The sequence below is a fragment of the Equus quagga genome, chromosome 4 (assembly GCF_021613505.1).
Source record: "Equus quagga isolate Etosha38 chromosome 4, UCLA_HA_Equagga_1.0, whole genome shotgun sequence".
Classification (NCBI taxonomy): Eukaryota; Metazoa; Chordata; class Mammalia; order Perissodactyla; family Equidae; genus Equus; species Equus quagga.
In genome coordinates this window covers 77,567,376-77,590,882 of record NC_060270.1, presented here as the reverse complement: position 1 = coordinate 77,590,882, position 23,507 = coordinate 77,567,376, and the positions used below count along the sequence as shown (strand labels likewise).

Sequence of the window (23,507 nt, the reverse complement as noted above, 5' to 3'; positions counted from 1 at the left end):
ATGAAGAAAATGGGTACTCAAGTTTTTGATGCACATTTATCTTACTTTTCATATATGTGTTCTGACTTTTCTAGTTATCTTTTAGGATCATTCTTATTTCTTGTTCATTTATCTGAATTTCCTTCTTTCTCTTACCAAGATGAGTCATCTGGCAGGGTTACAAGTGTCTTCACCAAACAGCTCTCTGCCTCTCTGCTCCAACTGTGGCTACAAGTGGCTTGTCAGAATGTACATCCCACTCAATGACAAAGAAATACCTCAAGTGGTAGCTTCCTGCTGCTGTCAGGGGTTAGGGATAAAAATAATAGTCAGAATGTCAAAAAGCACACCAGGACAATGTTACTGGCAAAATTTCGTCAGTAAAATCCTCAAGCAATTAAACCCTACACTATGCGCTGAATTTTTCCTGACTAGGAAGAACAGGTAGGATGTAAATTATGCTAGAAAAAATGTAATACTCTTGCTTTATCCTTACGTTTCATTTAGGTGCAAATAGATGAGACTTCTCTCTGTTCTGACATGAGCCCCCAAGAGAATTAACTAGATAATCCATCTCTGAATTTCAAAAGTACAATGAATATACCTCATTAGAGCTTTTCTTTTAGGTAACCCCAAGAAGGAGGAAGGTGGGAGGAAAAGAGTACGTTGATTAGGAATGTGTCTATGAGTCTCTAGAAATTCCCAGGGCATTTGAGGATAGACAACTTTATGGCTTAAAAGCTGATGTGTTCCTCTGTGGGATGCTTGTGATGGGGGTGTCAGTTAAAGGATAAGTATGCAAAATCTTATTTTCTAGCAGTGGAAATCAATTTAATGGTGCTTTTATCTTTTATGCAAATATCCTAGCAGTCTATTGCTTTCTGTTTCTGATAGCAAAATACTTGCTTAAAAATAGTTTTCTGTTGAAAATACTTCAGAATATTTAAATAGTTCAGCATTAAGCATATGCATAGTGTCATCAGAGGTAAGACAAGGTGATATGATCCTTCATTCAGCATCAACATATTCAACAACATTGGACAGTCATTGAGTGACTTCTGCGTTGTACAGGGTGTGGCATTGGGGATGTGATATATAAAATATTATTCCTGCCCCGAAGGTCTTTCATTATAATTGCGACCTGGTGAAGTGCATGCAAAGTCTGTTTACTGAACTTGGAATAGCAAATTCTCTTCTCCATATGAACTATTTATTATTGTTGTTATTATTACTACATCTGCACAGTTAAATAATTCTTTCTTAGCAGAGGCAATTGCCTCCCAGTTCACTTCAGTTTAACAAACTCAGAAGATACATAAATACTTTTCTGCCAACAATTGTCAAAAAATATATATACCATATTGACCAAATTTTCTGAACAAAAATTTGGACACATTGGTCATCTGACAATGTGTATTTAGGGGAGAGTGAGATAGAAAATTTTGAATTGCTTAAATTTACTTTAAATTAAAATTCTGTCCAAGAATCTCAGACATATGGCTGTTGTAGAGGTATAAGAAACAATAGTAATATAGCCACCTGCCTACTTCTCACTAGTCAGTGACTAACTTATCAATTCATTTTGGGATAGCCATGAGCTCAGCTTGCCTCTGATGGCTCTCTGTCTCCTGTGTCCTGTGAATTCTTTCAGAAAACAGGGGTGGAGGAGAAGAGGACAGAGGAGGAAGAGAGAGATTGAATTTGAGTACAAATTTTGACATTAACTTCTGAGTTATTTTTATTGACCTCCAAGTGTCTAAGTGTAACCATTAACCACTGAAATTCCCCATCTACATGACATTCTTTCTGTTTCTGATTTCTTTCTGCTCAGGTTACACTCAGACAACAATTCATGGGCTACAAGGCCATAATTTCTGTTGCTAATCTTCTCAGACCATGCCTTTAATGAAAATTATGGCTCGCTTTTTCACACCATCCTATTCCACAGTTGAGTTTCCTTTTATGGAAAGTGCCTTTAGAATTGAACTTTTTTTTAAAGAAATAAATGTTGCTGATAGATGGAACAGGCAATAAAAGCATCGTCTGAAAATTTATTAATGTAACTTCACAGAGCTGTTCATATGGAAGCTAGTCGGCAATATCGAGGAGTGTTTTGAGTGAAAAATAATGTGGAGTAGATGTGAATTGATATGCCAGTGGTTGTGGGTTCATATCAGAGACATAAAGAAAACACTTTGTTCTTATATCCATCATACACATTTAATCTTGGGGATTTTACTGTGTGCTTTGTTCACTTTGTAAGTCAAATCCAGGGATGAAAAAGAAGAGTTTTATATGTTTGGCCTGACAGTAGTAATGTTAAACTGTGAACAAATTGGAATGTTCTTTTAAAATCCTGTGATTTATCTGATGCTATTTTCCCCCCTTTAAAGTTTAGTATACTTGTGCTGAAAAAAAGCTGCTAGTGATCCCTGAGAATGTTGTCATGGTATTTGCCGAAGTGCTATCTAAAGTGACAATATATTCTGTGCACCCTCCCCACCACCAGAAAACAAATGAGTAAATAAATCACGGAAGCTGAAAGCACCAGGGCTCACTGGGGCGGCTGTCAGCCAGAAGGCTGGCCTCTACATTTCCATTTAGCCTAGATTATGGTTTGTGCTTATGTTTTGAACTAATTGAATCATCATTAACTATGGAAGTCATAGTGGTTTGTTAAACCTATTCTTCTGATAGTCATCTGAGGCTAAACGTGACATCTCTGATAAAATCACCCACTCTCAGAGGATTGGCCTGGGCGCCTTGGGAGAGATGCTGTCAGCAGTGTGGTTCGTGGTTGGATAAAGATCACAGATTCTCAGACAGAATTACTGTTAAGGATAAATCTCTAGATGCATGGGAAAGTCCGGAACAAGTAGCTGAGTCTGTGGAAAGAGCATGATATTTGAAATGAGAACTGTATTTCAATTCTGGCTCTGCCACTTGCTGTTAACAGGTCACTTAATACCCTATTGGAGCCTGTTTTCTTGTCTGTGAAGAGGGTCAGGAATATTTGCTCTATGTACCCATTGTTGTGAGTGTATAAAATGGTATGTACGAGGTTGTGTGGTTTAACTCTGAGGTGTTATACAAATATTAGATGCTATTTGTTATGCCTTTTGTGTTCTGGAAAGAACATTTTATGCTAACACCACTGAAGTCTCTGGCTTATGTGATCAATCCTAAATTATACCTTTTTATGTTTTTACTACACATGAGTAGGTGGACTTAACACATGGTTGGATATTCAAAATGAAAAAAATTCTGTTCTAACTGCTGCAGCTTTCCAAAGGTGGATAGTTTGACGTTTCTTCCTATTGCCGTGGTTTCATTTTGCCATCTTCAGGTTAGAAAACTGCGTGCACTTGAGGTGGCTTTCTTTCTTTTTTTTTTGAGCAGCGCTAAGAGATAAGGGCAATCTTCATCAGAGAAAGGATGAATGAGCTGGAGCAGAGTATAACTATTATTGCCATACATGCAGTGTTTCTACATGTTGCTTTGTGTCAGCCATGAGAGTCAAAAATAATAAAAATAGAGAAATGTGTGAATTTTCTTTTTTTTTCCTAAAGTTTTGCAACTGGAAGATGCTTGGAATTATTCCTCCCATAAGCAGATTCCCTCAGGGAGGACTCGCGTTGGGCACGATTTCCTGTGAGTGTTTGCAGTATCTTTCACCAGACTTTCAACATTGCTCACCAGACCTTTCATTTCTTACAGGCAGGGAATGGAATGTGCTAAATACAAAGTTTGAGTTAGGTGACTTTGATCTTACGGCCTAAGAGAAGTACACAGCAAAACAAGGCAAGGTTTTTTTCATGGAAAAAAGAGAGAGAGAGAAACATACTCTGGAAAAGAAACATAAAGATTTTATTAGGCAAGGTATCTTCTAGGCAGATCTAACCTTAATAGTATTCCGTATTAAAATCCCTGAACTTTGGCAGTGTTTAAATACTTATCCTTCTGAGTCGGCTTTTTACAGATGATCAAAATTATAGAAATGTAAAGCTAGAAGGGCCCTTTGAGTTAGTCTACTGCTGTGAATTTTATCCACGGTTGAAGAAACTGAGGGACAGAGGAGTTTTGTGACTTGTCTAAAATCACACTACTGGTAAGTGGCAGAGCTACGACTGGAATGTAGATTTCTTATTCCCACTTGTTCTAAAACTTGATAAAAATGTTCCCACCCTGGATAAGAATAGACTTACTACTCTGGATAAGAATAGATCACCGTGACAGGCAACTTGATGGACCTCAAGAAACAAATGAGGCTGACTCTCCCTTTTTCCTATCAAATGAAATGCCAGGGTATGTCCAAATGTGACACACACTGCCTTTCCCCTCTGCCCTAATTTGAGGTTCTTCAATTATCCTCACAGTCCTGCGCTCAGACCTAGTGTCGTTCCCACAGTGATGGAGTGGAAGACAGCAGGGCCACCATGTTGAAGTCGAACCTTTGCACACACAACCAGGCAACCACACACACCCAGTGGAGCTGAGGGTCGGGGGAGGGGGCAAGAATGTTTAAACTTCTTTTATTCCTTTTCTTACAATAGAAATTGTGAGCTTGTTGTGACAACCAACTGCCACTTTCCTACCTCATTTAGGACACTGATAGATTTTATTTTTTAATAAAAAACAATGGGCAAGCAAGCCTCATTTTTAAATTAAGAAGCAGAGGAATTTTTCCCCTCCCATATTGCTCATGTGGAACCTGTCTCTTGGAACCTTAGTGTCTCTGGCTGTAGAAGCCATTGAAAGTAGTTACAAACTATTAATGCCATCTGCTTCTCTGAAAAGGAACGATCATACAGTGGGCACTATGCTCTCAGGACTCAAAGAGAAATTTCCCAAGGATCTCTCATCAAGCTAATACAAAGTAGTTTCTATTGTGTATGTCAACATCTGACATCTATTACTGAAGTAGGATTTAGCCAGGTCTGGGTGAATGTGTCCCAGTTTGCCTGGCTTACCCCGACTGTCCCAGTATACTGTTAATAGCCACCACCCCCTTGCTTTACTCTCCAGTGGGAATTGGTTTAGATGATTAATTATCTGTTCATTTTACATATTAATTATAAGAATTAAATCAAATGTGCAGCCTCGAAATCTTATCTAAAGTAAAAGTGATTTACATTCTATACCAGAGCATCTTTGTCCAGAGGCTCTTTAAACTTGGGCATGGATTAGAATTACCTGCGATTTTCTCTAAAGTTAAAGATTCCTGGCCTCACTCCTAGATAGTGTGATTCACTAGGGCCGGAGTTGGCCAAGGTGTCTGCATTTTAAACAAGCAACATTTCTGCCCTCCCCCGACCCCATTGACTCTGATGCCAGTGGCTGTTGACCCCCTCTCTCTGAACCATGACCTAAGGAAACATTAGTTATTTATTATTGTTGGAAGAACTGCATACTAAAGAGTCAAAATTACAAGATGATTTACAAACGTTGAGATCTCATTTTGTGAGATTGTCATTTTCATCATAGTTCAGTCAACTCCTGCTTAGACTATTGCAGTAGCATCTTATTTTCCCCACATCTGTGTTAACCTCCCTCCAATCCATCCTCCACACTGTACCAGAAAGCTATTTCAGAACACACATCCTACCACATGGATACACATACACACACACACACACACACACACACGCACACACACACAGTCTATGGCTTCCTCTTGCCCTTGAAGTAGAGGCAAAATTCCTTGACTTATAGCCTGGCCCCATCAGCCCATCTAGCCTCCTTTCCCTCCCCAGCTACACAGGCCTCCTTTCAGACTTTTTTAAGTGCCCTCCCTGTCTCCAACCTCATGGTCATTTCCTGGTTAACTCCTATGGTGCCTTCAGATCTCAGCTCAATCTGGGAAACCTTTCCTGACCTCTCTTTTGCATCCCTGTATTATTGAATCTCCAAGCACCTGGCAACTCTTCTTCACAGCACCTATCACAGTGCTATTTTACATTTCCTTGTGACATTTTGATTATTAACTCTCTCCTTCCACAAGGCTCTCCCTCCATAAGGGCCACATGTGTTTTCATTCACCTTGGTATCCCTGGCAACTTCCACAGTGCCTGGCACATAAAAGCTACTCAGTGAATATTTGTGGGATGGATGGATTAATTAATTATAAAGTAAGGTGACCTCATGAACTCTTCCTTAAGTCCTACTTTGTGCTGGGTCTGCTGAGGCTGGAGACTGGAAGATGGGTAAGACGCATTTTGGGAAAGGACATTATGATCATTTTCCTCCAAATGTGTTTGAGTGAGCAGTAGCTGGCCATCAGCGAAGAGCTATGCTGCTGCTCTTTGGACTAGCTGAGCTTCCTGAACTGTCATCTATCTGAGTTGAACTGATGTAACCTAGAGCTTTGTGTTGATTGATATTATTTTACATAGGCCTGATGATGCTGACTGCTTGAGAACAAAAGATGAGAGCTCCCCCAAAGGTGAATCATTACCCTGGTAACCACTTAGAGAAACTTATAGCTCTAAGGATGGCTTTATGTACCGACAAGGCCAAATTTGATTTAAACCCATGGATGCTAACTGAGCTCCTAAATCTTTAGCTTCCTCCGTACTGCCTGGTATTTGTTGAGGCAAACAAGCTTATGGTCTCAACCATAGATGAAATATGTGGGGAGTGAAAGTTGTTTGTGTGGTGGCCTCACTTTTATAGAATTCACTGCTGATTAAAGTCCATAAAGAACTAAAACATGAAAACAGGTCACCTCTGGAATCAACTTATTCTTTTCACAGTTTGGCATCCTCAGCAGTGGACTTGGCTTATTTTCCTTGTCTCTCTCTTGGAGGTTCATAAGGAGAGTATATTTTATTTAAAACCACATGTTTCTGACCTGTCTTGCTCTCTTTTTACCATGTATATCACAGGTGATTAATTAACAAAGAAGCTAAATTTTCTGATTGTAATGAGTTATTTATGTGTGGATAGAATACACATACTTGATTTTTTTAAATATTTCACGCTTTTATGAGTGTAATATAAATTTAAGAGCTGTCCTTTCTGAAATAACAATTGTGATCTATCAATGGGAGACAGCCATATTTCCAGCTCTCTCAGAACTTCCTCTCTTCTGCCTCTTGCTCTCCACTCATTTTTCTCTTTTGCTCATCTACTTACTTCAAATATGTCCTTTAAGTCTTTCCTTTTTCCCATTACTACATTATACCCTCTCACTCTCATTGGTAAGTGATTAAGGAGACAAGAGTGGAGAAAAGGACAGGACAGATAACTTCACATTCTGGATTGTTTCCTGGCATTTTAGAGTGTAGAACACAAGCAAGTATGCTTTTAGGTCAATGACTAGTCTGAGCAGCATACAAATGTGGCTTTCCTTCCTGGATAGTGTCACGTCAGAGCAGTCACAAGCCTCCTGTCTAGCTGTAGTGGACATTGGTAGTGCCCTGCCCGTGCGCTGGAACCATCCAGAGTGCTCCTATGACTCCCAGCTGCCAGTGTCTGTGTCAGAGGGCACTTTTATGTGAAGAGTATGCAAAGCCTCACAGCCTGTGGCAGGCTGGAAGTGCCATGAAATTGCCACCCTGGGAGCTGTTTTCAACCATTGACTCTCGTGTGCTGGTGCATAAGCACCCCAACTCCCTTACCCCCGGGGTGGGATGATTCTAAGGCCTGTGTATTGCCCCGAGTTTTCTGTGGGTCTCCCATCAATTTAGCTTCAGTTGCTTAGTAATACGCCTATCAACGGCTCTCTTCTCTTCCTTGAGTCGCATCTTTACCGGTGTTTCGTGCATTTCTCAAATGAACTGCATGTGCTCAAATCCTTGTTCTTTGAGAACTCAAGCTAGATGCTAACTAATGATTAAGAAATATTAACTGAAAAATTAAGTTATAAAGTAATATTTTGCAGGGAACCACATTTTAAAAAACAAAACCTTGCCTCTTCCCTCAGTGCCTTTCACCCTCGGCCTGCTCTGCTTTGGAGATCTCTTCACGCGTCCCACCTTTGCTGCCTTCTCCAGTGCTGCCTCTTCTCTTCAGTCCTGCAAACAACGTAGTTTTCTATATCTTGAAAAAGATTTCCACTTGTCTCTGTGATGCCCTTTGGCTACAGTTCTTTATATTTCCTTCCCTGCCCTGCCAACCTTTTGAGAAAGCTTCTAAGAAAATTGCCCCTATTTTCTCTTTTCATTTTTTGCTTAACCACTGACAATTTGGGTACCATCATCACACTTCAGTCAAACAGCTCTCCAGTCCTCACTAACAACCTTCTTATTACAAAATGTAGAGGACCTTTTTCTGTTCTCTTGTCATCTCTGTTAACACTAAGCATACTGACAACATTTCCTTCCTGAAAAAATTCTTAGAATTTTAACATTGGAAGGGACCTTTCGTCCCTCCATCTCATTTTACATCTGGGGGAAACTGAGGACGAGAAAGGTTGAATGATTTGCCTAACAAGGTGTAAAAGGGTAAAAGCAGGGCTTTGAAGCCAGGCCTTCTGACCTACCATCCAGTGTGAGAACTGTGTTTGGTAAGTCCTTATCCAAAGCCTTCAAAGTATTCCTAATTTTTATTCCTTCCTAAATAAAGCCCTCCCAGCTGGTCTCCCAGCTCCTTCCCTCCACAGCCCATTCTCCATTGCAGTGGTCAGGATGATGTTTCTCAAGTGTAAATCAGAAGCCATCACTTCCCTGCTTAGCATCCAAAGCCTCTTTCCTGCACTTAGAATAAAATCCAAACCCATTCCTGTGCCTTGCAAGACCCTCCTTGGTCCAGCTTTCTTTCTCATTTCCTATTATTCTTTCTTTTACAGTCGCTATTCTCCATTACACGGATTCTCCCTCAACTGGGCAGCAAGGTTGGAATGCTTTTCTCCCAGGCCATTACGTGACTGCTTCCTTCTCATCATTTGATCTCAGCTCAAATGGCCACCTCCTCAGACAGCCTTACACCAATGTCATAATGTCTAACATTGTCCCTAAACATACCACTGTCCATCACATTAAGCTGTTTTATTTTCTTCATAGCATTCACCACTAGCTACGATTATATAACTTACTGATTTGATTTGGAGTTTGTGTTTCCCACCATTAGAAGATAAGGTCATGGAATATAGGAACTTCATCTAGTTTGCTGTATCTCTAGCACCTAGAACAGCAATTGGTCAATAGCTGGTGCTCAATACACATTTGTAGGATGAACAAATGGACATATGAATTGTGCCTAAATTTTTCTTTCTCAGTTCTAAGAATCATTTCTCTCTTGCACTCTCCAATCCTCTTACTCAACTAATCTCTCAAAAAAATTTTCTGCACCCTAATCAAACTGGTTTCCTCATAAATCAATAAGGGCAAAATGTATTCCTGACTGGGAGCCTTTGTCTCAGTTTTCTCTTTGACCCAAAATCCCACCCTATGTCTCTCTAACTGTTCAAGTTGTATCGCTGCATCAGAGCATAAGTCACATTCCATTTCCATGAAATCATATCCCACAGCCCTTGTTGATCACCCCTTCTTCGAACTATGTAAAATGACTCTTGCATTTTATGTAATCTAAATACTCATAATCTATATTATCTTGAAATGTTTCCAGTTGTTTCATCTAATAATATTTAGACACTATGCCTGGACACTTTAAATTGTGTGTGTGTGTGTGTGTGTGTGTGTGTGAGTGCGCCATCGATCCTCATCATTTGGGGATTCTGTATTTGTGAATTCGCCTACTCTCTAAAATTTATTTGCAATCCCCAAATCAACACTTATGGTGCTCTCATGGTCATTCATGGACATGTACAGAGTGGTGAAAACTTTGAGTCATCTGCCATGCACGTTCCCAGCTGAGGTCAAACAAGGCAACACTCTGTCTTCTTAGTTCAGGTCTCATACTGTACACAGGTATCCTTTTTGTGCTCTATTTAGAGCCACATTTTTCACATTTTACTTTTATTGTTAGTGAGTTTGCAGTTTAGAATAGCCTCCAAGCCCAATGCTGAAGTGCTGTATAGTGTTCCTGTGTGCAAGAAGGCTGTGGGGGCCTTATGGAGAAAATGGGTGTTAGATAAGCTTTGCTCAGTCATGAGTTATAGTGCTGTTGCCTGTTTGTTCAATGGTAATGAGTCAACGATATATACTAAATAAGGTATCTTTAAACAGAAACACTTGTAAAACAAGGTTATGAATTGATTAGTGATGAAGATATTGTGACCAGAGGCTCACAGGAACATAACCCTGTATTTCCCCCAGGAGCAAGGATACCGTGTTCACTAATGCAGAATTCGTGACAACTCTATGGAATATAACTACCAGGAAAATTGCGAATTGGCTGTATATGTATGTATGTTATATATGATGGCACTAGCTTCATTTAGACATTTAGGAGAAAAAGAAACCAAGAGTTATTAAAATTAAATAGTTTGCCCAAGATTATTTGTTAAGCTGGTAAATGGTAGATCTGGAATCCGGTTGTCATATTCAAAAGTCTTTTGGCTTTTCATCCACCACACCAGCTTCTCTTTGTCTGTTTTAATTAGCTATAGAACCTTCATTATTACAGGGTGCTTCATATATATATATATGATATATATATATATATATATATATAAAAGAAAATACAAGTGTAATTTGCTGAGAGAGCCATGAAAAACCATAATTCACATGGGGAAATAGATATAGATGATGATATTTTTGTAAACGGCTTGCTTTACAGTCCCAGTTGAGAGTTTAATTACAGTGATCCCCAATCTTAGAAGACAGGTAGAAGGACCTCTTCATTTCAGAGTTGGCAACTCTACAGACTACATATTCCTTATCAGGGAAATGAAAATCTAACAAGCAGCCAAACTTGAAAGAGTCAAAACTGTAAAAATATTGTCATGATCTAGATTTTTGTTCTGGCTTGAGGATCTGCACCTTAGACTTGCCCAGCATTTATCTGAGTGGAACTCATACCTGCTATGGAAGTGAATATACTTGCACGTTATATGAGATTAGACACGCTCAGGCCTGATTGCATAAAGAGCTATCCCTTTCCTAATCAGTTGCACATTTATATACAGAGATGACAGGAGACGTTATATCTTGAAATCAGTACAGAACAAATTAACATGGATCAAGTTACCATGTGGTCTCTGGTATTTTACATATCTATAGTCATGTGCCACATAATGACATTTTGGTCAACAATGGACTGTATATAAAACAGTGGTCTCATAGGATTAGTACCCTATAGCCTATGTGTGTAGCAGGCTATACCATCTAGTTTGTGTAAGTACACTCTATAATGTTTGCACAATAATGAAATCGCCTAAAGATGCATTTCCTAGACTGTATCCCCATCATTGTGATGTATGACTATATACAAATTCATGTATACTTATACATATGTCTATATATATTAAGGCGTATTTCTTTACATACTTGATAACTTATTTTAAAAAAATAAGTTAAACATTTTTGGAGCCTCCAAAGACATCTTCATGAACACAGTTTAAAAACTTGTTTTTTTTTCTTGTGCTCTTCTTTTCTAAGTATATTGTGTAAGTGTCTAGAGGTTAAGAATTGTATCTTTTGTGCTTCTGTATTTACAAATGACCTTAGTTTAGTGCCAAATGTAAAGAAGTCTCTCACCATCGATAATCTAATTTAGCCCACATGGTTGACAACCAGCTGTATTAAGACAATTATTTCTGCAGTGTTGTGGTTAAAACTAAATAGTGTGATGGAATGATGTCATCTGGTTCTATAGCATGAGGGTCTTGATATGTGTACAAAATGGATACGCTTATTTTCATATGATGTTCTCTTGACACTTCTTTCTCCCTTGAAAACAAAAGCCAATCATGAGGCTCAAATTAACACTTCTCAACTTCCAAAAAGCTGCCAGACAGAAGGTTGAGTAAGGGGCTTCTAACAGGGAGGCAAGACAGGATAATACAACATTTTATGTCTGCCTTAAGGCTATACTACAAATCCTGGAGTGTTAGAAAAGGGACAAGGGGTAGTCTTAAGAGCTGTGTTACTATTGAGCCAAAGGAACTAACTGGTTTCAGCTTAGAATTCTGAAATCACTATCATCTCAGTATTTTGTGATATTTTCATATCCCTTAAATTAATTACATGGTTGCATGTCCAGTGACTTTAATGATCCTATTTTAAGGAGCTAAGTTGTTTTCAAATCAAGTACTACAAAGGTTGACTTATTTTTTCCCCAGTTGAGAACACAGCTGAATTCCACGGTGCAGATAAAAAGGGATTAACTGCATGACTCCACCTAAGGCTTTGTTGGCTGGGTCACTTCTCCAACAGAGCAGAGGATGTGTACATTCAGAGGTGGTGACCCAGTGGCTTTGTCTTGCCAGGTATTAAAAATATCTACTGTGTTTACTAATGTAAGCACCACTCAGAATTGGTTTAGCAAAATCTTTTCTCCCTCAGCCCTGGAAAGTATGCAGATGCAATTGGGATATTCCAAACTTCGTAAACTTGCTTATTTTTCAGTGGAGATTATTGAAAACAATAATTCTTTCTTGCTTCAGGAAAAACTGCCAGAGGAAGAGAGAAAACACAAGGAAGCTTTGGAAGAACTTCACATGGTGGTGGATGAGGATTCGCGGAGCGAAAGCAGCAGTGCGGACGAGGGGAAAGGAAAGACCAAATTGCTGTTAGAAAGATTGAAAGCTCTAGAGGTAAGAAATGAAACAAATGCTGCATGTTTAAAGAAAAATAACAGTGTTCTGCTTCTTTTATTGGCGCTGGTTTTGAGTGAGTATAAATCTTCCTCTCTCAGTTCTGACTAACAGGATCTAGTGTCTCTCATTGTGATTGCTTTGTCAACGATGAGCAAAAAGTTAAAATTTGTAGCACTGAAAGAGTCTTGATTTAGTGACTATGATTGCATTGTCTTAAAAAGAGTATATAAGGCAATAATTCATTTTAAGTTCAGTTCATCCCTCAAACTGAGTAGGATCGCCTCAAATTCCAAGCTCCTTGAGGGCAGGGGCTGTGTAATATTTCACCTTGTTTTCCCAATACTTACTATAATGGATGAATGAGTGAATGAATCAAAGAAAAAAAAAAAATACTATGTAAGGATGATCGTAAAATAAAAATTAAAGTTTTTAAGCAATATAACCATTTCTTTAAAAAAAAAAAACCTGTGTAGAATTTCAACGTGTAAAATATATAAAAGTTGAAGCAAAGCTGAGCTAGAGGGTGTTTTAAGGAGGATTTGGGACCCGGCAGTCTCCCAAAACACAGTTTGGAACCACTGGTCTATTACTTAGTGGCATTTGACATCACTTCAAGTGTTAATTCCTAAAGGTATTTGGCAGTCCTCAAAGAACATTCCAGTTACTAGGTCTTGATTGAGATTTCACATGAGGAAAGACTCAGCAAAGATGGCTTTACCTATGAGTTGCTTTGTCTCCTTTCAATAAATTTTCTGTTAGCATATAGAACTGGGACATAATTACTTTTAAGCAAGGATTATGGTTAGCCCCTCTCATCTTAAACTAGGTACAAGGGACCTTCAACCAACTTTGAAAAATGTGGTTCTACCATAGAGTCTACAGAATCCTGAAAACTTCAGTAAGGTGAAGAAACAAGAGCTAGGAAGGTCTTGCTTTCAATGCTTGGTTACTGCAATCCTGCCTCTTAGCCACCTTGCTGTGGATAGTGAGCATGCGCTTTTTGCTCTAATTTTCTCAGCAACAGTAAAGCAAAAGAGTTAAGGGTTAAGATTATGGACTTTGGAGCCAGATTCCCAGGGTTTTGTTAAATTCCAATTCTACTGCTTTCTGGTTTTGAAGCCTTGGGTGAATTAATTAGGCCTTCTGAAACTGTATCCTCCACTGCAGAAATGGGGACAACAACAGTAACATCTTACAGGGAAGTAATGAGGATTAGATGAGTTAATATTTGTACAATGGGGCCTGGCAGTTGGTCTCTTCTATCCACCTACTCTAAGACTCCTGCTTTTCTTTAAATCACTTTTTTTCCTATTTATCTGGATACAATGATTAATAAAAGAGCTATGTATGAAAAAATGTAGCTACTCCACACAGAGTGACTGAAGGTAGACAGGTTAAGCAAGTGATGTCAAATATGGGGCAAAGGAGAGGGCAACTTAGGGAAGCGCTGACAGCTCCTCTTGGACAAATGACCAGGAATCACCCGTGTGTCACCAAAGGGTCTCATACTTTTGTCATTTTTAAGATAACCACTGTAAAAGGTGGGAAAGCCGTCTCAAGGGAGACTGAGGTTGCTCTCAGAGAGTTTTAGAAACACATAGCTTTGTCTTGAGGTTGAATTAAATGGATTTAATAGTAGAAATGAGTTGATATTACAATTTCTTATTCCCCTAGAACCATGTACTTAAATTGTTAGTTTTATTTATGCCTACAGTGAAAATTGCTCTTAGTTCATTTAATTGTCGCTGAGACAACTTTGTGAAGGACATTTTATTTAATCAAGCTAAGAGGTATTTAAAAAATATCTTTGGCAGCGAATGTTTCTTAAACTGTTACTGAGTCAAAGAGAAATGGTAGTTTTTTTTTCAACAGAGATCTTTATACTTCAGGCAACAATTCTTGCATCCAGCATCAGTTGGATGCAATAGATGATATCTCTAAGTGCCATTCAGCTCCACAATTATAATTCCCCCAAATATTTTCTGTTTCTTTGTTTTAAGGGGAAGTCAGCTGCTTTTATTTGTTACTAAATGGCTGTCTTGAGACCTTTTTTGGCTTTTTTTTATTGTGGTAACATTCATTTATAACATACAGATTGCAGGTGTACATCATTATATTTCAATTCCTGTGCAGATTACATCCTGTTCACCACCTAAAGACTAATTACAATTCATCACCACACACGTGTGCCTAATCACCCCTTTTGTCGTCCTTCCTCCGCTCTTCCCCTCTGGTGACCACCAATCCAATGTTGGTCTCTATGTGATTGTTTGTTGTTGTTTTTATCTCCTACTGATGAGTGAGATCATACGGTATTTGACTTTCTCCCTTTGACTTATTTTGCTTAGCATGACGCCCTCAAGTTTGTGTCCATGTTGTCACAAATGGTCAGATTTCATTGTTTCTTACAGCTGAGTAGTATTCCACTGTGTATACATACCACATTTCTTTATCCATTCATCCCTTGATGGGCACTTACGTTGTTTCCAAGTCTTGGCTATTGTGAATAATGCTGCGATGAACATAGCGGTGCATGTATCTTTGCACATTCATGTTTTCATGTTCTTTGGATAAATATCAAGCAGTGGAATAGCTGGATCATATGCTAGTTCTATTCTTAATTTTCTGAGGAATCTCCATACTGTTTTCCATAGTGGCTGCACCAGTTTACATTCCCATCAGTAGTATATGAGGGTTCCCTTCTCTCTACATCCTTTCCAACATTTCTTGTTTCCTGTCTTGTGAAGTATAGCTGTTCCGATGGATGTGAGGTGATATCTCATTGTAGTTTTGATTTGCCTTTCCCTAATATTTAGTGATGTTGAACTCCTTTCATGTGCCGTTGACCATCTGTCTATCTTCTTTGGAGAAATGTCTGTTCAGATCTTTCACCCATTTTTTAATTGCATTGTTAGATTTTTTGTTGTTGAAATGTATGAGTTCTATATATATTATGGATATTAACTCCTTGTCGCATATATGGTTTGCAAATATCTTCTCCCAATTGTTAGGTTGTCTTTTCATTTTGTTCATGGTTTCCCTTGCTGTGCAGAAGCTTTTTAGTTTGATGTAGTCCCATTTGTTTATTTTTTCTGTTGTTTCCCTTGCCCAGTCAGACATGGTATTTGAAAATATGCTGCTAAGACTGTTGTCAAAGAACATATTAGCTGTGTTTTCTTCTAGAATTGTCATGGTTTAACGTCTTACATTCAAGTCTTTAATCCATTTTGAGTTATTTTTTGTGGTGTAAGATAATGGTCCACTTTCATTCTTGGCGTGTGGCTGTCCAGTTTTCCCAACACCATTTATTGAAGAGACTCTCCTTTCTCCATTGTATGTTCTTAGCTCCCTTGTTGAAAATTAGCTGTCCATAGCTGTGTGGGTTTATTTCTGGGCTCTCCACTCTGTTCCATTGATCTGTGTGTCTGTTTTTGTACCAGTACCATGCTGTTTTGGTTACTATAGCTATGTAGTGTATTTTGAAATCAGGGAATGTGATACCACCAGCTTTGTTCTTTTTCTCAGGATTCCTTTTGCTGTTCGGAGTCTTTTGTTGTTCCATATAAATTTTAGGATTCTTTGTTCTATTTCTGTGTAAAATGTTGTTGGAACTTTGCTAAGGATTGCATTGAATCTGTAGATTGCTTTAGGAAGTATGGACATTTTAACTATGTTAATTCTTCCAATCCAAGAGCACAGAATATCTTTCCATTTCTTTGTGTCTTCTTCAATTTCTTTCAACCATGTTTTATAGTTTTCGGTGTACAGATCTTTCACTTCTTTGGTTAAGTTTATTCCTGGGTATTTTATTCTTTTTGTTGCAATTGTAAATGGGATTGTATTCTTAATTTCTCTTTCTGCTACTTCATTATTAGTGTATAGAAACACAACTGATTTTTGTATGTTGATTTTGTGTCTTGCAACTTGACCATATTCATTTATTATTTCTAAAAGTTTTTTGGTGGATCCTTTAGAGTTTTCTATATATAAAATCATGTCATCTGCAAGTAGTGACAGTTTCACTTCTTCCTTTTCAATTTAAATCCCTTTTCTTTCTTCTTCTTGCGTGATTGCTCTGGCTAGGAATTCCAATACTATGTTAAATAAGAGTGGTGCAAGTGGGCATCCTTGTCGATTCCTCTTCTTAGAGGGATAGCTTTCAGTATTTCTCCATTGAGAATGATATTACCTGTGAGTTTGTCATGTATTTCCTTTACTATGTAGAGGTACTTTCCTTCTATACCCATTTTATTCAGTTTTTATCATAAATGGATGCTGTGTCTTGTCAAGTGCTTTCTCTGCATCTACTGAGATGATCATGTGATTTTTATTTTTAATTTTGTTTATGTGGTGTATCACGTTGATTGATTTGCGAATGTTGAACCATCCCTGCATCCCTGGAATAAATCCCACTTGATCATGGTGTGTGATCTTTTTAATGTATTTTCATTTTCGATTTGCTAGTATTTTGTTGAGGATTTTTGCATCAATGTTCATCAGTGATATTGGCATGTAACTTTATTTTTTGAGTGTTGTCCTTGTCTAGTTTTGGTATCGGGGTAATGTTGGCATTGTAGAATGAGTTAGGAAGCTTCCCCTCCTCTTCAATTTTTGGAAGAGTTTGAGAAGGATAGGTATTAAGTCTTCTTTGAATGTTTGGTAAAATTCACCAGGGAAGCCATCTGGTTCTGGACTTTTATTTTTTGGGAGGTTTTTGATTTCTGTGTCAATCTCGTTACTGGTGACTGGTCTATTCAAATTCTCTATTTCTTCTTGATTCAGTTTTTGAATGTTATATAATTTAAGAATTTATCCATTTCTTCTAGATTATCCAATTTGTTGTCGTATAGCTTTTCATCATATTCTCTTATAATCTTTTGTATTTCTGAAGTGTCTGTTGTAATTCCTGCTCTTTCATTTCTGATTTTATTTATTTGAGCCTTCTCTCTTTTTTTCTTGGTGAGTCTAGCTAAGAGTTTGTCAATTTTGTTTATCTTTTCAAAGAACCAGCTCTTGGTTTCATTGATTTTGTCCATTGTTTTTTAAGACTCTATTGCGTTTATTTCTGCTCTGATTTTTATTATTTCCTTCCTTCGACTGATTTGGGGCTTTGTTCTTCTTTTTCCACTTCCTTTAGGTGCACTGTTAGATTGTTTATTTGAGTTTTTCTTGCTTGTTGAGGTAGGCCTGTATTGCTATACACTTCCTTCTTAGAACTGCTTTTGCTGTATCCCATCCATTTTGGCATGCTGTAGTTTCATTTTCAATTGTCTCCAGGTACTCTTTGGTTTCTCCTTTGATTTTTTTCATTGACCCAGTCATTGTTCAGTAGCATTTTGTTTAATCTCCACATATTTATAGCTTTTGTGATTTTCTTCCTTGGTTAGTTTCTAGTTTCATACCATTGTGGTCAGAAAAGATGTTTTGTATTATCTCAATCTTCTTAAATTTATTTTTTTGGCCTAATATGTAATCAGTCCTGGAGAACGTTCCATGTGCGTTTGAAAAGGATGTGTATTCTGTGGTTTTGGGATGGAATGTTCTATATATATCTACTAACTCCATCTGGTCTAATGTGTCGTTTAAGACCAATGTTTCCTTGTTGATCTTCTGTTTGGATGATCTATCCATTGCTGTAAGTGGAGTGTTGAAGTCCCCTATTATTATTGTGTTACTGTCTATTTCTCCTTTAATGTCTGTTAATAACTGTTTTATATATTTAGGTGCTCCTGTGTTGGGTGCATAGATATTTACAAGTATTGTATCCTCTTTTTGGATTATCATTATGTAGTGACCTTGTCTCTTGTTATAGTTTTTTTTTTAACATCTATTTTCTCTAATATAATTATTGCCACCTCAGTTTTCTTTTCATTGTCATTTGCGTGGAGTATCTTTTTCCTTCCCTTCACTTTCAGTTTGCGAGTGTCTTTAGGTCTAAAGTGCATATATAAGCAGCATGTATATGGGTCTTGTTTTTTTATCCAGTCAGCCACCCTATGCCTTTTGATTGGAGCATCTAGTCCATTGACATTTAAAATAGCTATTGATAAGTATGTACTTATCGCCATTTTGCTAGTTTTTGTCTGGGTGCTGTAGTAGTTCTTCTCTGTTCCTTTCTTCTTCTCTTGCTTTCTTCCCTATGGTTTGATGGCTTTCTTTAGTATTATGTTTGGTTCCTTTCTCTTGATTTTTTGTGTATTTATTTTAGGTTTCTGATTTGTGATTATCATAGCTTTCATATATAATAACCTATGTATATAGCAATCTATTTTAAGTTGATGGTCTCTTTAGTTTGACTTCTTTCTAAAAGCTCTACTCTTTTACTCCTCTCCTCCCACATTTTACGTTTTTGATATCATATCTAACTTGTTATTATGTGTGTGTATATCTATTACCCTCTTCCATGGAAATAGGTAATTTTAGTACTTCTGATCTTCATATTATCTTCATAGGTGGTTAATCGGCTACCTTTACTGTATTTTTGCCTTTACCTTTGTTTTATTACCTTTTTTTTTTTTGGATAATTTTCTTGTTCCTGTTTGTGGTCTTCTCTTTCCCATTTAAATAAGTCCCTTTAGCATTTCTTGTAAAACTGGTTTCTTGGTGATAAACTCCTTTAATTTTTGCTTGTCTGGGAAACTCTTTATCTCTCCTTCCATTCTGAATGATAATCTGGCCTAGTACAGTGTTCTTGGCTGTAGGTTTTTTTCTTTTCAGCACTTTAAGTATATCGTGTTACTCCCTTCTACCCTGTAAGCTTTCAACTCAGAAGTCAGCTGATAGCCTTATGGACTTTCCCTGGTATGTCACTTGCCTTTCCCTTGTGGCTTTTAGGGTTTTCTCTTTATCTTTAATTCTTGACATTTTAGTTATAATGTGTCTTGTGTCAGCCTCTTTGGGTTTATCTTGTTTGGTGCTCTCTGTGCTTCCTGTGCCTGGATGTCTGCTTGCTTCCTTAGGTTAGGAAAGTTTTCAGCTTTTATTTCTTCAAATAGATTTTCTGTCCCTTTATCTCTCTCTTCTCCTTCTGGGACACTTATAATATGAATGTTAGTGCACTTGATGTTGTCATAGAGGTCCCTTAGACTGTTCTCATTCTTTTAGTTCTTTTTTCTTTTATCTATTCAGCTTGAGTGATTTCCTCTAGTCTTTCATCCAGCTCACTGATCCATTCTTCTCTATCATCTAGTCTGTTCTGTGGTCCCTCTAGTGAATTTTTCATTTCCAGTGTTGTAATCTTCATTTCTGATTGGTTCTTTTTTAAATTTTCCAGTTCTTCTTTGACGTTCTCACTGAGTTCATCCATTCTTCTCCCAAGATCAGTAAGCATCCTTATGAGTTTTTGTTTGAATGCTTTGTCAAGTAGATTATTTATTTCTGTTTCTAGTTCTTTTTCTGGGGTTTTCTCCTGTTCCCTTACTTGGAACATATTCCTTTGCCTCCTCGTTTTGCCTGTTTCTCCATGTTTATATCTATGTATTAGTTGGGTCAGCTGCATCTCTTGATCTTGGAGAGGTGGCCTTATGTAAGAGATGCCCTATGAGGCCCAGCAGTATGCTTCCCTCTTGTCACCAGTTCCAAATATTACAGGAGTGACCCCTGTGGGGGCTATGTGTGTCCTTCTGTTGTAGCAGGGTTGCTCTTGCTGCAGGTGACTAGGAAAGCTAGGCTGTCCCCCTGGTCAGCTGGTTGTAATGCTCAGCTTTGTGTGGCTGCTATGGACCCTTCAGTCACTTTATTGGGTGTGGGGAGCTCCAGCACAATTGGCTGAAAGGTCTAATAGCATAGCCCTGTTTCACTTTTTCTGTTAAGTGAGTAATCCCCCCAGTATGGCTGGTTGCTAGGCTCAAGGGCTTATACTTGCTGTAGGCCTCTGGCCATAGGCTCTTGTCAGCTCTCTCAGGTTTGCAGCTGAGTGGGGCTGGCCCCAGACACGGGAGCACCCAATTGTTTCAGGCTTTGGAGTTGCAGCTGATCCCCTATGTGGCTGTTTGAGAAGCCAAATCTTCTGCAGCTGAGAAGCCCCACTGCCCACAGGGTCACACACACCATCAACACAGTGTTACCCTGTATGCGCACCCTGACCCCATGAAGCTGCTCCACTTGCCCCACTGCAGTTGCCCCACATATTCCACCTGCTCTTCACTCACACCCTGCCCTGCAGAAGTGGACTTTCTCACCCTGCTGCTGAGGATCCAGGAACCCAGACTACGCAGGCCCACAAGTTGCCCAAGGGCTTGCTGTCAGGTGGGGCCAGTCTCTAGGGCAGGCAGCCTGCCCTGGCTGAGCTGCACTAAATTAGTGCTCTAGTGGTTGGGGCAGACCCCTGAACTAACAGGCCAGGGGAAGAACTCCCATGGCGTCTGCCAGCATCTGTGTCAGCATGCCTATGCTAGGTCACACTAATAGCTGCTGCCAATGTCTCAGTCCCTGGAGAAGTCTCACCTGTCACCAAGATACACCCAGAGCCTAGGAGGTGAGTCTCTTTTTACCAAAGGACTGTGCACCTTTCTTTCAGGTCCTTTTAGGTTGCTTTCCAAAATGGGTGAATTTGTGCATGGGCTTTTTAAGAGCCAGCTTTTTTCCCCTTATGTCTGATAGCTTTTCTGGGGGTATTCCCCATTGTAGTTAATAACCAGCAAAGCCAGATATTATGACACTCATCTCAGTTGTACTGAGTCCAAAGGCTGCTTATAGCAGTAACACTCGCCCACTCGTCTCCCCCACTTCTCCTGGGAAGGCTGCATACCTTAGGATTGCTCCCAGCCAATCATGAAGTGCCGCGGCTCACCAAAATGGCTTTTTTCTCTCCAGGAAGGAATTTTTGCCTCTTACACCTCAGTCAGGACTGTCCCTTGTTTCAGGGGTGCTTTTTATCCAGTTTTAGCTTCTCTGTCAGGGGTAATTGTTCCAAGAGTAGTTGTAAATTTATTGTGTCCATAGGAGGAGGTGAGGTCAGAGTCCACCTATGCCGCCATCTGGACACCTCTCCAAAATATTTTATTTTCTAAATTAATTTCCTCTAATCACATTGTCACTACTTATCTCCTAAAATTCTTTGCTCAATATTAAATGAACTTTCCCCTTGCCCCTAAATAACTCACTATTGTATACTTGAAAAGATAATAAAAAGAGCTCTTCTTTATATATATAAAACATACACATATGTCTCCTTCAATTTTTATATGAATTTTATCTGTTACTTAATTTAATCTAATTTTTAAAAATATACTATATGTGCTCTCTGTATAGGATCCTTTGCTTAAGTTAGCAATTATCGTGGGAAAAGAGGGGCTCATTTTGACAGACTGCAATCAGAGCTTGTCACAGACCCTCACACAGATTTATACAGTTTAACAAAATGCTCCTTTGGAAGATTGCAGGGGAGTTAACCATAATGTTTCAAAATTACTTTGGCAAAATTTGATGTTGTATAGCAAGATTTTAGAAAAACAAAAAATATTTTCCATTAGCGTATTTTTGAAACATTCATAATTGTGTACCCTAATCTCTTAGCCCCTGGTGTTGTAGGAAGAAGAGAGGAATGATTTTCAGAGTGATGAAAAGCAGCCTTCCTTAATTCTTGCTCCCCAGACAGGTCCCAATAATGTGTGGAAAAGGAGAAAAGATCCAGAGTTGCCTTCTAATATTATGTTCTTGGTTAATATCACACTAATATTCAAAAACAACCTATACTGTAGTTGAGGAGCCCCTGACTTTGAGAATTAGGTAAATATTGTCCAAGCACCATATCCCCCAACCTGAGAAAAGTCTAGTGCTCCCACCTTGACCCCAGAATTGTTTCCTCTTGTGGTCATTTCTGGGGTTGAGTTCCTACATAAGTCAACTTTCAATCCTTTATTTCTCTCATAATCAACCTCATGTGAAACAGAATCTCCATCACTCAATTTTTCCAAAATCCAACCCCACAAAGGATATATGATTGTGGCAGAATATTCCAAAAGCTAAGGGCTTTGAACTTGGTCTTTAGATAGCTCTGTTTCCTCTAAGTTCTTCAGCTGTAGGGCATTTCTTACCAGACCCTTTCTCCTTAGTTCCCAGCCTCCTGTCATAGAAAATGGCCAGCTCTTTCCTACTTGCTCCCCATCATTTATGATGCAGGGCTCTTTATGTCTCTGCATTCCACTCATGGTTTCATTCCATATCATTCCCAGAGCTCATCAAGTATTTTGCTAAATAAGATAATAATTACTCCCTCTCTCCCTCTGTCTCTGTCTCTCTCTCTCTTCCCCTCTCCCTCTCCCGCCCTCTCCCCCTCCCCCTCTCCCTCTCTCTCTTTCTCTTTCTCTTTCTTTCTCCTCCTAGCAGTGATTTCTCTACTCAGTGCCTTGGTTTTAGCAATTTTCAGTTGTTCATGAAGAAGAATCGGTCATTGACCCTCACTGTCAAGGAACTACTTACCCTGGGCCTAAATTATAATATTTGTTCAGGGTCCTGATGTCTGATGGAGAAACCATTTTCTGTATTTTATATCTGTGCCATAAGGACCACCCAGGTGATCTAGAAGCCACTTGCACATTTTCTGTAACTTTTAAGTGCCAGGTGTGATGTTTCCTGGTTTGTAAAAGTTTGGGTTTTCAAGACTAGTATTTAAGAGACTCAGCTTAGAATAAAGCTGACCATTTTCAACAGCACTGCCATGTCACAGGCCCCTTCTGTCAAAGGACCACTCCTCTCTCTCACCTCATCTTAGACCACTGATTCAAAGGATATTCCCAGACTTGACCTCCACAATCCATGGACTTGACCTTGTGTCTTCCCTCATGTGTACTCCTGGGCTTTGGCCTCAGGCTCAGGTTTGCTCATGGCATCTTCCTAGAAATACATGATTTGCCTGTCACTAGGG

The 23,507-nt window shown here is 38.8% G+C and overlaps 1 protein-coding gene across 6 annotated transcripts in view; it reads left to right on the top strand.

The window, feature by feature from the left end:
* The window catches only part of NCKAP5 (NCK associated protein 5), a 916,311-nt gene that overhangs the window by 626,464 nt on the left and 266,340 nt on the right, over nt 1-23,507 (top strand). For all 6 annotated transcript variants that reach the window (XM_046659632.1, XM_046659633.1, XM_046659634.1 and 3 more), the window contains one exon: nt 12,488-12,637. In XM_046659632.1, coding sequence (XP_046515588.1) covers nt 12,488-12,637 — 150 coding nt within the window. The remainder of the gene's footprint in view (nt 1-12,487; nt 12,638-23,507) is intronic.